The 16,236-nt window shown below is 44.6% G+C and overlaps 2 protein-coding genes and 1 long non-coding RNA gene across 5 annotated transcripts in view; all 3 read right to left on the reverse strand.

The window, feature by feature from the left end:
• The window catches only part of LOC117767609 (transcription termination factor 1-like), a 6,957-nt gene extending 6,387 nt beyond the window's left edge, over positions 1-570 (reverse strand). The window contains exons 1-2 of the mRNA XM_034595393.1: positions 431-570; positions 1-101 (exon numbers count right to left, since the gene is read on the reverse strand). The exon at positions 1-101 is cut by the window's left edge and continues 24 nt beyond it. Of these exons, the coding sequence (XP_034451284.1) occupies positions 1-101; positions 431-570 (241 nt within the window). The remainder of the gene's footprint in view (positions 102-430) is intronic.
• A 316-nt stretch (positions 571-886) lies between these two features.
• Positions 887-15,179, reverse strand: LOC117767407. 2 transcript variants are annotated; one of them, XR_004614883.1, is made up of 3 exons: positions 15,169-15,179; positions 1,720-1,893; positions 887-1,126 (listed from the first exon to the last, which is right to left on the reverse strand). It is a non-coding gene; the product is annotated as an uncharacterized LOC117767407 (long non-coding RNA). The 2 variants fall into 2 exon arrangements; XR_004614882.1 differs by lacking the exon at positions 15,169-15,179 and adding an exon at positions 14,953-14,990.
• Positions 4,851-8,893, reverse strand: gpsm1a (G protein signaling modulator 1a). Of its 2 annotated transcripts, none has more exons than XM_034595002.1 (4): positions 8,686-8,893; positions 7,023-7,398; positions 6,707-6,904; positions 4,851-5,229 (listed from the first exon to the last, which is right to left on the reverse strand). In XM_034595002.1, the coding sequence occupies exons 2-4, from the start codon at positions 7,350-7,352 to the stop codon at positions 5,032-5,034; spliced, it is 726 nt and encodes a 241-aa protein (XP_034450893.1). In that variant the 5' UTR covers positions 7,353-7,398; positions 8,686-8,893; the 3' UTR covers positions 4,851-5,031. The 2 variants fall into 2 exon arrangements, with proteins under 2 accessions (XP_034450893.1, XP_034450892.1); XM_034595001.1 differs by having other exon boundaries at positions 8,701-8,891.
• Positions 15,180-16,236: the final 1,057 nt, after the last annotated feature.

The following is a 16,236-nucleotide window of genomic DNA, read 5'->3' on the forward strand; positions in this document are numbered from 1 at the left end:
GTTCCAGGTCGTATCTCAGCAGCTTCTTTATCTGATGGACTGATTTATTTTTGACATCTGGAACAAACTCCTGCAGCTCCTCCACCAACGCAGCGTCCAACCTGACAACACAGACACACACACACAGACACACACACATACCTGTAACATTACATTTCATTGAGCTGACGCTTTTATCCAAAGCAACTCACAATAAGTGCATCAACCACGAGGGAACAAACCCAGAGCAACAAGAATCAAGAAAGTACATTAGCTTCAAAAAGACAAACTAACGTTTTCTAGTTGACGATGATTATTAGAGAAACATTTTCTTAACCAACGTGTAACATGTACGTCATTGTTCATCAACATCTTCACTCAGACAAACATACACACGCCAACACCGACACAGTCAGACAGCTGTTAATGATTCAGAGAAGAAGAAACTCACAGATCTTCGTCTCCAGCTCTTTTTCTCGAACTCTTCTTCTCTCCTCCTGTCATCACCTGTTTCTTCTGTTCCCTTACAGCGTTTTTTGTTTCCATGGAAACAAAACAGTTTGTTTCTGTGTTGGTGTGGGTGGTGGTCATGACAACGATGGCCTCACTTGGTCTGTTTTTGTGTCTCTTTTCTTTCTTCTTTTGTGTTTCACAGTTTTCCACAGAGATCTCCTCATCCTCCTTTGTCTCCTTCTTTCTCTTCTTCATATAGCTCTCACTGTTCATCTCTCCATCAGCAGGAGAAAGACCAACCCCCCCTTCCTCCACTTTTGTCCTTTTCTTCTTCTTCTTCTTCTTCTTTTTTATCTCCATCTCGCTGTTCATCTCTCCATCAGCAGGAGAAAGACCAACCTCCTCTCCCTCCACCTTTGTCTTCTTCTTCTTCTTCTTTATTTCCATCTCCCTGTCCATCTCTCCATCAGCTGGAGGACAAAGACTGACCTCCTCTTCCTCCTTTTGTCTGTTACCTTTCTTCTTCTTCTTCTTCATTCTTCTCTCAGGTGTGTGGATGTCGAAAGGAACAGGAAGTTCCTCCAGACTCTGTGATGACCTCTTCTTCCCCTGGAGGGACGAGTTCATGATGGACGGAGAGAGGATGATGGGAGGAGGAGAAATGATGAGTCACAGATCAATTTGTTGTTTGTAGCTGAAAAAGAAGTAAAAAACTTTAGTCAGTTGAGATTGAAACAAATCAGGTAGGTAGGGGGGGGTCGTCCTCTGACCATTAGATTTAAGGTTCAATTCCCGGGGATGCACGATATCATGTGAGCCCAGGGAGAGGGAGCACGGCCTGGCCACAGCTCCACCGAGTCCACGCACAGTGCTAGTCAAATCAGAGAGAGATATATATTGGTATATATAGTTTATAGTGTATATGTACTTTCTTGATTCTTGTTGCTCTGGGTTTGTTCCTCATGGTTGATGCACTTATTGTGAGTCGCTTTGGATAAAAGCTTCAGCTCAATGAAATGTAATGTAAATGGTTTTCCATATTACTCCTTTGATTTCTGTTCTGCTCGTTGTGTACTCTCTTCACAGCCTCTGGAGAAGAGAGTACAGTCATTTATATGTATACTCACCTGGACTCACTCGGACTCACCCGGACTCACCTGGACTCACTCGGACTCACTCGGACTCACCCGGACTCACCCGGACTCACTCGGACTCACCTGGACTCACTCGGACTCACTCGGACTCACCCGGACTCACTCGGACTCACCTGGACTCACTCGGACTCACCCGGACTCACTCGGACTCACCTGGACTCTGGTTTTGGATTCACCGTCTCTCTCGGTCCCGCTGATACACGTGTAGGCGGCCAATTGCTTGTTTACTTCCGGTTTGACAACAGCGCATGCGCGAGGTTCTTCTTCTTCTTCTTTTTCTTCTTTTTCTTCTTCTTCTTCTTCTTCTCTGGTGATTATCGGCAGCTTACACCCATGATGATTCGTCACGGCCCTCTGCTGGCTTCTTTTGGTCACTGGACTTTTAGTTCAGAAACATTTCTGAACTATGAAGCTATGAAATTAATATTTATTTGGGGGACAGATAGTTTCCAGATTTACCTTGTGACAGCCCCCCCTCTCTCTCTGGGACTCGAACACTCACCACAGTGACTCTTCACTGTTAGAAGTGACTCTCCTCAAAGGGAAGGATAAGGGAAGTTTAAATCAACGTCTGGTTGGTGAAGTGGATCTCAGCCTCTAACTCACCCAGTACATCTCAATCTCTCCGACTCATCCTGTCACCAGAACACCAAATCACTCAGTCACGTTCCTGAAAATAGGTCCACGTGTTTTTATTGAGTAGTGATGTCAAACTGTGGGGGGGCCTCCAGCTGTTCCAGGGGCTCATCACCACAGTGAACAGCTGTTGGCTGATCACTTCCCTGGATATAAAGGCAGCAGGAGAGCTGCCACATTGACAGGCTGCACAGAGCTGAGCAGAAGCTGCTGGACAATCTATGTTTAGTTTGAATTTATGTTTGCTCCTGTTTTACCAATAAAGATGTTGGAACTTGAATGGTTTGGTTTCAGAACTGCCAAAAGGAAAAGGTTCTGTTTGTCTAAATGATGGAAGAGATTAGATGTTCTCACAGGAAACACATCAGCATTACAATGAACCTTAAGCTGGAGATATACTTGCTGTTTAAACACGCGTTCGTGGAGACAACCGGCTGCGTCGTGGACGTAGTTGTTCACATACTTGCCGATGTACTACGCGTGTTACCGGAAGATACCACTAGAGGGCACCCCGGAGAAATCAGACCGTATAGGACTTCTGGATTTGCATGACATAAACAATAAACATGGTGACACTCGAGGAGGTAACTGTTTTGTTCATTCTAAGATCACGGCAGAAAATGAGACAGCAGCTCCATCGTAGATGGTCTGTAATCAAATACGGCGTGACAGTGGCGAGTATGTTTCTCTCGTTCTGCCAATGCGAGAAATTGATGAAGAAAAACACTATTTTTTAACCCTAAAAAGAATATTGGTGGTGTTTGGTGGTGGGGGTATTAAAGAATAAAAGTATTAAAGTATTAAAGTATTAAAGTATAACAAGTAGAACAAGTAGAACAAGTATTAAGATATTAAGAGTATTAAAATATGAAAATATGAAAATCTAAAAGTATTAAAGTATAACAAGTATTAAAGTATTAAAGTATTAAAGTATTAAAGAATGTCATCACCTCCCGGAATGTTCCCCTCAGTGTTTACTGATTTCTTTTTTTGGAAAAAGGACGTAAAGCTTGTGGCAACAATGCAGTTTTGGTGGAAGATAGATTTCAAACATCATATGATTGTGACCCCTAACCCTATACAGATGATCCAAAGATCCTATCACAGGAAGAACAGGTTCTGGTTTCATTAAACCAGACTTTTCAGTGAAAGGGATCAGATCATTTGTCAGTTCACACGCTGGAGATGCTAACGAGAGCAGCAGCATTACAGTGAAGAGTTAGAAAACAGGAGGTTGTTCTGGGAACAGATTCATGTTCAGCATTAATGTTGTTAAAGTCATTTTCATCAACAATAAGATTTAATGAGATATTTGAGAATCAGATTTCAAAATATGAATATTTCATGCGGATACCAGCACACAGAGGAATAAAGAGCAATGAAGGTGGATTTATTATCTAAGAACTGAATCATGAAGAAGTCATGGACATTTCACTCAGTAAATCTGAAGCAGAAACAATAAGGAAACATCATCAAAGAATGGCAGCTGGATGCAGCTCACACAGGAAACAGCTTTATACAACAGGAAGTGAGGAAACAACAAGAAGCAGAACATGGTGACTATAGGCCAAGGACACACTACACTCAATAATAAACACACATCCTACAGGATGGTCACTGACAAACAGAGGAGTCAGTGGAGCCTGTGATGCTTCACTGTGATAAGCATGTTAGAGAAGGAGAAAAGATAAAGAGAGAAACTACAAACATGGAGAACTTTTATCATTGGAACGGAGAGAATGCTTCATTATCTGTGGGAGACAGGATCAGACAGAAGAATTTAACATGATCTGGAGAACTGTGATTCACACTCCAACACAGTGGAGCGGTGGTGATGCACCTTAACGTCGGTTGCCACCTGCCAATACACCGAACAAAGAAGAAAATGAAGAACCTTTATTAAATAGATTTTTGGAATAGGGGGATGGAATAGGAACTTGCTTCGTCTACTCCATGCATCCACCTTGTAACGCAATACCTTCAGGAACACCCAACACAGTAGGTACCGCTAACGTAATGAAGGAGAATCTTTTTCTGTCTATTTGACTTTTAACCTTTTAGTCTTTTTATTCCTCAAATGTCACCTGAGCGTGTTATTCATTTTTTTAAATCTGACCGTTTCATTTTTATTCATTGGAGAATCAAATTGTATTCAATTTACAAATGATCACTTTGTCATGTTGTTGAAGATAACATGATAACATCCGGATTGATTGAGACTCTGACACGTTGTTAATAAATATTTCAAATAACAATCCAACACAAGACAGTTTCTTGATGTTACAGTTTAAGAACTAAAAGACACAAGTACAGGTAGAGCTAGACCAGAACCAGGACCAGGACCAGGACCAGGTCCAGGTCCAGGACCAGAAACAGAACAAGATCCAGGTCCAAGTCAAAGACCCCAAGGTTTCAGCTCATGATAATTTTTTTCTCCTTGACAGAATAAACTTAACTTTAAAAGTTGTGTTGTCAGGTTTTTTTCAGTGAATTTACACCACAGGATCCTGTAGCTTCTCAGAACCTGAGAGACCCTGATTCGGTCCTAGTCCTGGTTGAGGTCCTGGTCCTGGTATTGGTTTCCGGTATTGGTACTGTTCCTGGTCCTGGTACTGTTCCTGGTCCTTGTATAGTTGATGCAGGTGTGGTCTACCTAACAGATCATGACCCAAGTTATTAAACTGGTCCGTCCTGGAGTCAGAACCAGATCCTAGACCTGGAGCCTGGCCACAGATCTAAACATATCAGCACAGTTTGGAACCTGGTTTCAGTAAAACCTTTTTTCTGTGCTCTCAGGTCTCGATCTTCATCAGTGATGATGGCGATGGGGGGAGGAGTCATCCTCATCCTCAGTGTGTGATGTCATCAGCGACACCCTCTGCTCATCCATCCTCCTGGACTGGACTCTCTGGATCAGACTGAAGAAATCCTCCTGACCCTCTGGAGCTGATCCCACCAGGTCATCCAGGTCAGGGAGGGGGCACCGCTGGTCCTCCATCCTGTCTGACTACAGCGGGGGGAGATTTTAAAAATAATTTTATTTCATCAATGTGTCAATTATCTTCCAAAATGATCTGAAATCAATGATCAATAATTAATCTCATCAGTGGCAGAAGCTTTGCTTTAGAATGAAGAAAGACATCAAGTCAGGGAAAGTTCTTCGTCAACCTTTGTTTATAGAGCGATGCCGACCATGACCTCGTCTGTGTGGAGCTTTAACCTCCTGGGGTCAAGTCCTGGACATAGCGTTTGTTTTTCTGTTCTTATTTCTTTGTGCTGGCGACATCTAGTGGCTGCAGATATGATGTTTTCAGGTTGTCCTCTAGATCAGTAGTTCTCAACTGGTCTGGCTTCGGGACCCACCATCACCCCTTACTGACAAGCCGCGACCCTAGAGAGGGAAATATTCCCTTTTACACTCAATTAGCTGCATTTTAATTAAAAACCAAAAAGTGCATCTTAAGGACACAAGGTAATACAACATACATAACAATTCAGTAACTTAAGTAAACACTTAAGTAAGTTAAGTAAGGAGTGTGAATAGATGGCACTAAAAAATCCCCTTCAAAATAAGAGCACAGGATTTTTTTCTTAACATTTTCTTTTGCCCAGGCAAAGGCCTGCGACCCACTGAAAACGGGTCCGCGACCCACTTCTGGGTCGCGACCCACCAGTTGAGAATCACTGCTCTAGATATGTACCTGACCAATAGTATGTATGGACATGAAAAGGATGTTTGAAATTTGGTGCAAACGTTCACTTGGACTCAAAGATGAATGGAGCAGAATTTGGTTGTTGAAGATCAGAGGTCGCTGTGATCTCACAAAACGTGTGCTTGGCTTCTGTGAGAAACTGATGGTGATTGGTCACATAACGACCTATTGTGTCCAGACCCTGATTTCTCATGTACCTCTCCTGTCCACCAGGTGTCTTCATGACCTCTCTCTTTCCAGAAACTAGTTTATCTTTTTTATGATCTCCTTCCTACATTTTCTCTCTCTTCACATGCTTCCACTCCATGCTGCCTTTGTTTGAATTTCCCTCTTCTTTCTGGCTCACAGGTGTGTTCAACTTATCATCTCCCTCGCCCCTCCTTTTCCTGTTGAGGAGTAAAGGGCCATTCTGTCTTTTTAGTTTTCTCCTTTCTGCTACAAGTTAGACACTGTCTTTTCTCATCAATGTTGTAAATCTTGATATTTTGTTGATATTGCACTTCTGTCCATCCTGGCACAGGGAGTGACATCACATTTGACTCTGTGGCATCTTTTCTCTTGTGGTCGAACACACAATGTTGAACCGTGTTAAGATCAATGAGACAAACTGCGTTTTGTAAATATGATACAATACAAATACAAGTGGATGTATTGATTGAAAGTCATCAAACAGATGATTGATTACTGACTTCATCTTGTGAACATTGGGTTTTACATGTTGAAGAAAAACAAGACGAGTCGTCACAGATCAAACACAGAATATTTTTCTACCTGGAAGTTAATTAACATGTAGTAGAAGTCCACAGTGGGCAGGGGGCGCTGTTCATGGCGGCAGGCTCCACACAGAGGAGCTGGTCCTGGATCAGGCAAGAGACCAACGTTGGCTCTCTGGTCGTCCAGTCTCTGACCCTGAGACTCCAGGATCAGGTTCAACAAGGCCTCTGGCTCCTCCTGCTGGCTGCTCCTGCGCTGCAACAGAAAGGAAAGTGTCGTGATGTGAGAGGAGTCATTCAGTGATTACGTCAGACATTTGTGATGTAGAGTCAATGTTAGAAGAAGTCGTGATGTCAGTCAGAGTCCAATTTACCTGAATATGAGGAGCGCAGGTTCTGGTCCTGGAGGTCAGAGCAGAAGCGGGACTCTGAGTGCGAGGTCTGGAGGAGCTGGACCTGCCCTCAGGGCCAGGCCCTGGTACAGGACTCACAAGACACCTGACGGGTGAGGTGGAGGCTGGGGTACTGGATGCAGAGGGAGGCTGAAGAACAGGACTCATGGTACCGGGAGTCTGACGTCTCCGTCCTCTGTCCAGATGTCCATTCTGATGAGAAGGTGAAGAACGTTTAGGCACCTTCTCTCCAATCTTTCCGTTCTGATGAGGAGGTGAAGAAGTGGAGGGAGCAGGCTGTTTGTCAGCCATGATGTGGGGGTCGGGCCAAAGTTGGTGATGTCATCAATAGAAAGAGCTACAGAGAAAAAGTCATCAACTCAGGATCTGATCATAACACAAGACGCTGAACTGTCACTGTATCTCTGAAGCTGCTTTCAGACATTAACTGAAGATTTTCCTGAAGCTCTCCGGGAAATGTGTGGAAGCTTCCCAGTGAGCGAGTGGATGTGTTGATGAGGTTTCTAACACGTGAAACTGGAAGAACACAAACATCTCAGGATGAAGAAGAGGAGCCGTACACGTAGAAGACGAAGACGTCAACTTGGAAACACGAGGAGATTCCAGATGTTTTGGTGATGAGGGCCGACGCCGGTGTGGATGAGCTGTAAACAACAACACTGATCTTTCCACAGCAGAGTTTATACGTCATGTCCGGCCTCCTGCTGCTCTACAGGCTCCGCCCCTGCTGCTCTACAGGCTCCGCCCCTCGCCTGGATGTTCCCACATGTTCCTGTTGGTGTGAACGAGTCGGACCCGACAACCTGCTGCTGCTTCACAGACACTAACTACACAACATGTCTGGATGAATGTCTGAATACAACTTTTTACATCTAGTGTCTGTCAGAAGAATCTATACACACGGTTGGTATGTAACACACAAACACTTAAAACCTCAGAATCTGAATAATTAATGAGACAAATCCAGAAAATGTTTCACAACAATAAATCTAAATCAACTTCTATTTATTTTAAGTTTTCTACCTAAAACCAGCAGCTTGATTAAAGGGATAGTTCACTGAAAATTCATTCATTATCTACTCAGCACTATGATCGGGGGGGGGGGGATGAAGTGTTTGAGTCCACAAAACACTTCTGGAGTTTCAGGGGTAAACAGTGTTGCAGCCAAATCCAATACAATTGAAGTAAATGATTGTTCAGATGTAATAAAACAAAAAACAACATGTTTTTAGCCTTAACCCCCCCCCAGTTAAAAAGACTCTGAAGTTATTAACAACCAGAGTTTATCTCCAATATTCAGCAGGAAACTTTGAAACATGAAGAATTCTTTGGTGGATTTGATACAGCAGCAGCTCTTCTGGTTCAGGAAGCAGAGGATCATGGGTAATATCCAGTGGGGCGATACAGTCAGAGTCAACACATTGATTCACTTTGTTTGTTCTACACATGAAAACCTTCATCACTCAGAGACCAACAGAGTTAATCATTTGTGGCTGCAGGGGGCGCTGCTGCTCATTAACAGTTACATAGTGTTGATTTAAGTTCTGTCTTCAACTCTGAAATAATACTCCACAAATCCAACAAACAACAAACAGCTGACATCACGAAGTTTGATCAAACGCAGTCTGCGTTACTTCACCTCAACATCACAACGCTCGTCCAACGCTCGTCCAACCCTCTCTCCTCGTTACAGGACAAATTCTCCTCCTTCTTCTTCTTTTTCAGGTCTGTGCTCTGTGTGAAGAGTCTCCGTCCACACACACACAAACTGGCACAATGGAAGAGAAAGAGGACAAACTCCCCCTCTGGGCTTACATCATGGTTACTATGGTAACCAAAGAGAGGCTCTAAATCCTGCGTCCCTCAGTCCAAACACACACACACACACACATTCCTGCATTGTTGGGAACTATTGAGTCGAGAACTGGGTCCTTGTCCTACAAAGTTCAACATATCCAGGATCTCTTTCCGAGATCCAGCTGAACCTAACCAAAAAATAACAGTCAGGCTAAGTGGTCACATGACGCTGGTTATCAACTCGTTATGTTTCCTCATCAAGATATGAGCATGTGCACATGAAAGGGGCGGGGTTTATTGCATATAACCAATCACAGACATGGGCAGTTTGACTGACAGCAGAGCCTCATATTTCACAACAAGGATCAAACTGTTAAACTGGTTCAGTATCAGTAAGTGAAGCAGTATCAGTAAGTGAAGCAGATGCAGTCTGTGGTACTGGGAGCACTTTACGGGTCAGGCTGGTTCTGTTGGGCTCCAGCAGCTGACGGAGGTTCATCCTCTGAGGAGAATCTAGAGCTTTCAGAAGCTCAAAGGATCTTGTGGGTCTCTGAAGACCCTGGTCCTCCTCAGAGACTCGAACAATCCACACCAGCTCCACGGATCCTCTGAGAACATGATGTCATGGTTCAAAGGAAGCGATTGGTCAGTGGGCGGAGCTTTAGACTGTTTGATGTTGTGCCATAATGCATCAAACGTGATACCATAAAATGGTGTGCCTTTCGGCATTCAATAAATTTGGTTATCAAAATAAAATATTAAATATTAATATTTCATTATTAATATTAAATAATAACTTTAATTGATTAAAGTTACCTCGGGGCACCACCCTTCAAAGGAAGGGAAAAGATAGCCAATTTATTGATTAAGTCTCATAGATAAAGGTTCTAACTACAAATTTGGAACTCTGATTAACAATTAAATTAATAACTATAACCAAAATTACCATATAGATAGTTAGCTAAGTTGAAAGATATGGGGTTCTTGACAGTGTAGAGGTTGGCAAAATTCACTTATGCAACATTAATGGAAAAACATTTGTGAAAGAAAAACATTTATTATGAATATAATAAAGTATAAAAACACAAATTACTAACGGTCTAATTGCTAAACAAAGATAGGTATGTGTGTGTGTCTGTGTGAGTCAGCGTGCTTTCAAGATGGTCGCTGGCCAAAGAGATAACACCCCCCCCACACCTATTGGAATGTTTGCGACCTGTAGAGATAATGAGGTGAAGAGTTATGCGTGTGTCTGTGTGTGTGTCTGTGTGTGTGTGTGTGTGTGTGTGTGTGTGTGTGTGTGTGTGTGTGTGTGTGTGTGTGTGTGTGTGTGTGTGTGTCTGTGTGTGTGCCAAATTAGAGTAAGTTACTAGATGTATGCAACGAAAGACTGTGAAGAGCATAACAGACTTGTACCCACAATATCACACCACAAATCAAACTTATAAACCTCACACAGAATCGAATAAACAGTCTTGCTTAGCCTAGTATAATTATTAAGCCCAGTTGTGTTACCAGTCCGCGGAAAGGGGAAAAAGGAAGTTGCTGTGCAGTTCGCAGTTTTGTGTCGTCTTGCTGGTTTCTGTTGAGTTCAGTTCAGTTGCTGGTTGAAGTTTGCAAGCAGGACATCGAGTCGCTGCTAGGACGTTGGTAGAGCTTGGAGGGCGAGGAGGTTTCCTTGGTGAGATGAGCTGGAAGCTGCACCTTTGTGCTCCTCTCGAAGAGTTGGATGGGAAGAGAAGATGTGAGCTGGAGAAGAGGCTCCACAGCCTTCCCTCCTGTAGAAGGATTGTAGGAAGAGGCAGGAAGAGGCTCGACAGCCTTCTCTCCGTTGAGGGAGTTTAGAAAGAGGCAGAAGAGGGGGAAACCTGACTTTATATTGGCCCGGTGACCTCACAGGTCATGGGGTCCAGAGTGACCCACGGGAGTTGAAACCTGTGTCCCTGGGGGGGGTTTCACCCTCTGTGCCCCCTGGGAGACTGAGTTCCTTGGAGGAACATGCGGCTTCAGGCTCTTGACTGAACATGTAGGCCGAAGTGTGGTTTCACAAAGAACCATGGCCCAACATTGATCTCTTATCTCCAACTTAACCCGGAGCAGGTTAGCTGTTCAGCATAAGTTACCATGGCGATTTACCCCGATAACAAGTGAACCAGCTTCATTGAACTGAAAACTATGAATTAAACTTGAGTAATCAGTAAATACTGTGAACAGAGTAATCTGATTACTCTGGATATTCTGTATATTAATATTCGATGACCATAGACAGAACTTAAGTCAACATTAAGTTACTGTTACTGACCAACAGCACCCTCTGCAACCACATGCAGGGATTAATACTGTTGATAAAATATATTATAGTATTCACAGTAATCTGATCATTCAAAATAATAGATAGTCATGTAGTTACAGTATTTTTCTATTTTTAGTCCCAGTCCATGGTTCTGTACCTGATTCTATTGCTCGTACCTCAACAAACCTGACGGTAAAATCTGCGCATTTCCACGCAAACACTGACCCATGCATACGAACATTTAGCAGACGTGAGGAGGTGAACTGAAGCAGATTATTGATCCACTTCATCATTTACATTAAAACCAACAGCTTTAGTTGTGCTCGCACTATAAAACTGTTCCACATGAACCTTCAATTGAAAAAAGTATAAAACAATTTACAGCAAATTACGTTCAGATAATAATAAACAGCAGAGTTACAGAGCTGAGTCATTAATAGTTCTTAATAATATCTAATAACACTGTGCGTGTATCATCAAGTACAAGTGTAAAATGTCTGCGGTGCACAGAGCGACCTGGAGATCACTCACAAAAAAAGAGTAGAGGTTAGGATCCACTGAGGTGAGGGAATCGTCCGGTTGCTCTAAATAAATAAATACTGATGTGACACTGGTGCGTGTGGTGCTGCTGCGTGATGCTGCGTGAGCTGCGTGATGCTGCGTGATGCTGCGTGATGCTGCGTGATGGATGCAGGTGAATGGAAGGAGGAGGAGGAAACGAGGGTTCAGCGATGACTGATCAGCTGATGTAGATTCTATAGATCTGTGATCTGTGATCTCTGAGCTGAACTGGGTCCAGTATCACACAGATCGACTGACGGAACCGAACCATCCCAGGACAAACACAAGCTTATAATAATAAATCTGTTAAATTCTATAGATTGAGGACATCACATCTGTCTCTGAATTTAATAATCCTGCAGTTTTGGATGATTAAACCACGTTCTGACAGTGTGTTTCTTTGCCTCCACCTTTGATTTGGATCTTTTCTTATTTCCGGCTCGGTTCTTTCTATCGTCTTCACTCTCACTCGCTGTGTTAACAGCAGCAGCAGAGTATCAGTGTATTTTATTTATTAATCACATCACTGCTGTCCCATCAAATGTCTCTTCACCCCCACCTCACTAACAAACACCTCGATGTCAGTGTCAGAAAGTTTCACTTCCTCTTCTCATCGCTTACATTTTTTTTCGATTGCATAAACACTAAAATCAAAAGTATTACACAATTATCAAAACCTTACACTCAAGGAGCAAAACACGGGCCCAGATCTGCACCACTATCAGCACAATGTCAGACTCACACTTTTTGCAAAGCACTAAACACACTTGTATACATTAGACACAGACGTATATCATGATGTCACTTCCTTGCAATTCCAAAGCACTGACTGTCAAATGCCCCCCCCCCCCCCCCCCCCCCCCCCCCCCCCCCCCCCCCCCCCCCCCCCCCCCCCCCATGAGCCAATTGGTTCAACACAGCCATCAGGTGCACAAACACATGACTGCTTAATTGTAGACACACCAATCAGGTTTAAGCTCTATACTAATGCAGCAGGTGAGTTCACCTGACTTCAACCAAAATGGAAGGAGTCAGAAGAAGAAGAAGAGTGAGGGTGAGGGGGGGAATCCACAGAGGAGGAGAAGGAGGAAGAGGAAGAGGAAGAGTGAGGGTGAGAGGGGGAATCCACGGAGGAGGAGAAGGAGGAAGAGGAAGAGGAAGAGTGAGGGTGAGAGGGGGAATCCACGGAGGAGGAGGAGGAGGAAGAGGAAGAGGAAGAGTGAGGGTGAGAGGGGGAATCCACGGAGGAGGAGAAGGAGGAAGAGGAAGAGGAAGAGTGAGGGTGAGAGGGGAATCCACGGAGGAGGAGGAGGAGGAGGAGGAAGAGGAAGAGGAAGAGTGAGGGTGAGAGGGGGAATCCACGGAGGAGGAGGAGGAGGAGGAGGAGGAGGAGGAAGAGGAAGAGTGAGGGTGAGGGGGGGAATCCACGGAGGAGGAGAAGGAGGAAGAGGAAGAGGAAGAGGAAGAGGAAGAGTGAGGGTGAGGGGGGGAATCCACGGAGGAGGAGGAGGAGGAAGAGGAAGAGGAAGAGTGAGGGTGAGAGGGGGAATCCACGGAGGAGGAGGAGGAGGAGGAGGTGGATGAGGAAGAGGAAGAGTGAGGGTGAGAGGGGGAATCCACGGAGGAGGAGAAGGAGGAAGAGGAAGAGGAAGAGGCGGAGGCCGGGCCAGAGGTAGAGACCGAGGTGGAGGAAGAGGAAGAGGAAGAGGAAGAGGAAGAGGAAGAGGAAGACCTGAAGCAGGAGAACGTGCTCAAAGAAGATTATATTTCATCAGTCTGCAGCATTGGTCTTGTGTAGTGTTTGGTGAATTTATTGTATATTTGCACTTTCTCTGTGTACTTCACTTACAGTACTCTAATCACTGAGAAGTAGAATCACTAAAAGTGTTCAGGTTAGAGCAGCAGCAGTGTGTAACTGGTTCAAACAGAATTTTAATTTTTAGAAATCGTGCTTAAGCAATCGAGAAAAGCTGTAAAACAGGGCCCGGTTTTTCAAAACACTTCACACAATGAGCAGAACACCTCAGATCCTTTGCAAAATGAAACACTCTTGTAAAAACTATACACTAATTTATCAAAACCATATTTTGTTACCATATGAAACACACACGTTTCATATGACTTCATTCTGTTTGAGCCAGTTACACACTGCTGCTGCTAACCTGAAACACTTTTAGTGATTCTACTTCTCAGTGGTTAGAGTACTGTAAGTGAAGTACACAGAGAAAGTGCAAATATACAATAAATTCACCAAACTACACAAGACCAATGCTGCAGACTGATGAAAATATAATTAATTTCTCTCCATATTCCCAAATCAGTCAACATGTCAACCTGGAGAATCACAACTAAACATGTCCCAGTCTTCATGCTGCTACAGTCGTGTGCATGACACTGTAAGCTCAGCAAATATCAGACCAACAGAAGATTCTGTTTGCAGTTCAGGTCCCAATGACAGATTTCACTGTAGATCTGCTAAGATCTGAACTCTTAGTCCCGCCTCCCTCAGCCTCAGTCCGTGGTTCACCACACGGTCAACTAGTGCTGCACCAATTCCATTTGATAAATTTGGTCTTCTTCTTCTTTGAGCACGTTCTCCTCCTGCTTCAGGTCTTCCTCTTCCTCTTCCTCTTCCTCTTCCTCTTCCTCTACCTCCACCTCGGTCTCTACCTCTGGCACGGTCTTCCTCTTCCTCTTCCTCTTCCTCTTCCTCTTCCTCTTCCTCTACCTCCACCTCGGCCTCTACCTCTGGCACGGTCTTCCTCTTCCTCTTCCTCTTCCTCTTCCTCTTCCTCTTCCTCTTCCTCTACCTCCACCTCGGCCTCTACCTCTGGCACGGTCTTCCTCTTCCTCTTCCTCTTCCTCTTCCTCTACCTCGGTCTCTACCTCTGGCACGGCCTTGCTCTTCCTCTTCCTCTTCCTCTTCCTCATCCTCTTCCTCTACCTCCACCTCGGCCTCTACCTCTGGCACGGTCTTCCTCTTCCTCTTCCTCTTCCTCTTCCTCTACCTCCACCTCGGTCTCTACCTCTGGCACGGTCTTCCTCTTCCTCTTCCTCTTCCTCTTCCTCTTCCTCTACCTCCACCTCGGCCTCTACCTCTGGCACGGTCTTCCTCTTCCTCTTCCTCTTCCTCTTCCTCTTCCTCTTCCTCTGCCTCCACCTCGGTCTCTACCTCTGGCACGGCCTTGCTCTTCCTCTTCCTCCTTCTCCTCCTCCGTGGATTCCCCCCCTCACCCTCACTCTTCCTCTTCCTCTTCCTCTTCCTCTTCCTCCTTCTCCTCCTCCGTGGATTCCCCCCCTCACCCTCACTCTTCCTCTTCCTCCTTCTCCTCTTCCTCTTCCTCTTCCTCCTTCTCCTCCTCCGTGGATTCCCCCTCTCACCCTCACTCTTCCTCTACCTCTTCCTCTTCCTCTTCCTCCTTCTCCTCCTCCGTGGATTCCCCCTCTCACCCTCACTCTTCCTCTTCCTCTTCCTCTTCCTCCTTCTCCTCCTCTGTGGATTCCCCCCCTCACCCTCATCTTCTTCTTCTTCTGACTCCTTCCATTTTGGTTGAAGTCAGGTGAACTCACCTGCTGCATTTGTTTCGTGCTTAAACCTGATTGGTGTGTCTACAATTAAGCAGTCATGTGTTTGTGCACCTGATGGCTGTGTTGAACCAATTGGCTCATGGGGGGGGGGGGGGTCATTTGACAGTCAGTGCTTTGGAATTGCAAGGAAGTGACATCATGATATACGTCTGTGTCTAATGTATACAAGTGTGTTTAGTGTTTTGCAAAAAGTGTGAGTCTGACATTGTGCTGATAGTGGTGCAGATCTGGGCCCGTGTTTTGCTCTTTGAGTGTAAGGTTTTGATAATTGTGTAATACTTTTGATTTTAGTGTTTATGCAATCGAAAAAAAACTGTAATGCCGTGACTCTGTCATGACTCACGGTGGAAACCCATTGGTCAGCATCATAATTTAATATTCATGAGGTGCTTTGCATTGACCATTTATGGTGGAAAGTGGGCGTGTAGAGGGCGGAGTAAGAGGCAGATCCATGTACGAACGTTTCCAGGTGGACTGTGATTTATAAAGTGAACATTGCGTTCAGGTGTGCGTGCGCATGGTTTTATAAATCAGAATTTTCTTTTGCGTACGCCATTTCCGGCTTTTGTGTGCACGTACGCTTTTAGTATGAATCCTACGCACTGTTTTATAAATGAGACCCCAGTTCTTGACCTCACTGTGTGTAGGGTGTAGTGTGTGTGTGTGTGTGGTAGATGTGTGTGTTTAGTGTGTGTGTGTGTGTGTGTGTGTGTGTGTGTGTGTGTGTGTGTGTGTGTGTGTGTGTGTGTGTAGATGTGTGTGTTTAGGTGTGTGTGTGTGTGTGTGTGTGTGTGTGTGTGTGTGTGTGTGTGTGTGTGTGTGTGTTTGTAGATGTGTGTGTTGGTGTGTGTGTGTGTGTGTGTTTGTAGATGTGTGTGTTGGAGTGTGTGTGTGTTGGAGTGTGCGTGTGTAGATGTGTGTGTGTCATGTGTGATT

This window comes from Hippoglossus hippoglossus, chromosome 9 (genome assembly GCF_009819705.1).
Source record: "Hippoglossus hippoglossus isolate fHipHip1 chromosome 9, fHipHip1.pri, whole genome shotgun sequence".
NCBI lineage: Eukaryota > Metazoa > Chordata > Actinopteri > Pleuronectiformes > Pleuronectidae > Hippoglossus > Hippoglossus hippoglossus.

Bases quoted from the DNA above. Each gene is read 5' to 3' on its own strand.
- gpsm1a (XM_034595002.1), bottom strand. From the start codon at position 7,352: ATGGCTGACAAACAGCCTGCTCCCTCCACTTCTTCACCTCCTCATCAG. The intron at 6,905-7,022 runs GTAAATTGGACT...TTTCTGTTGCAG, and splicing joins CCTGCGCTCCTCATATTCAG to CGCAGGAGCAGCCAGCAGGA. The intron at 5,230-6,706 runs GTAGAAAAATAT...CCCCCGCTGTAG, and splicing joins ACATGTTAATTAACTTCCAG to TCAGACAGGATGGAGGACCA.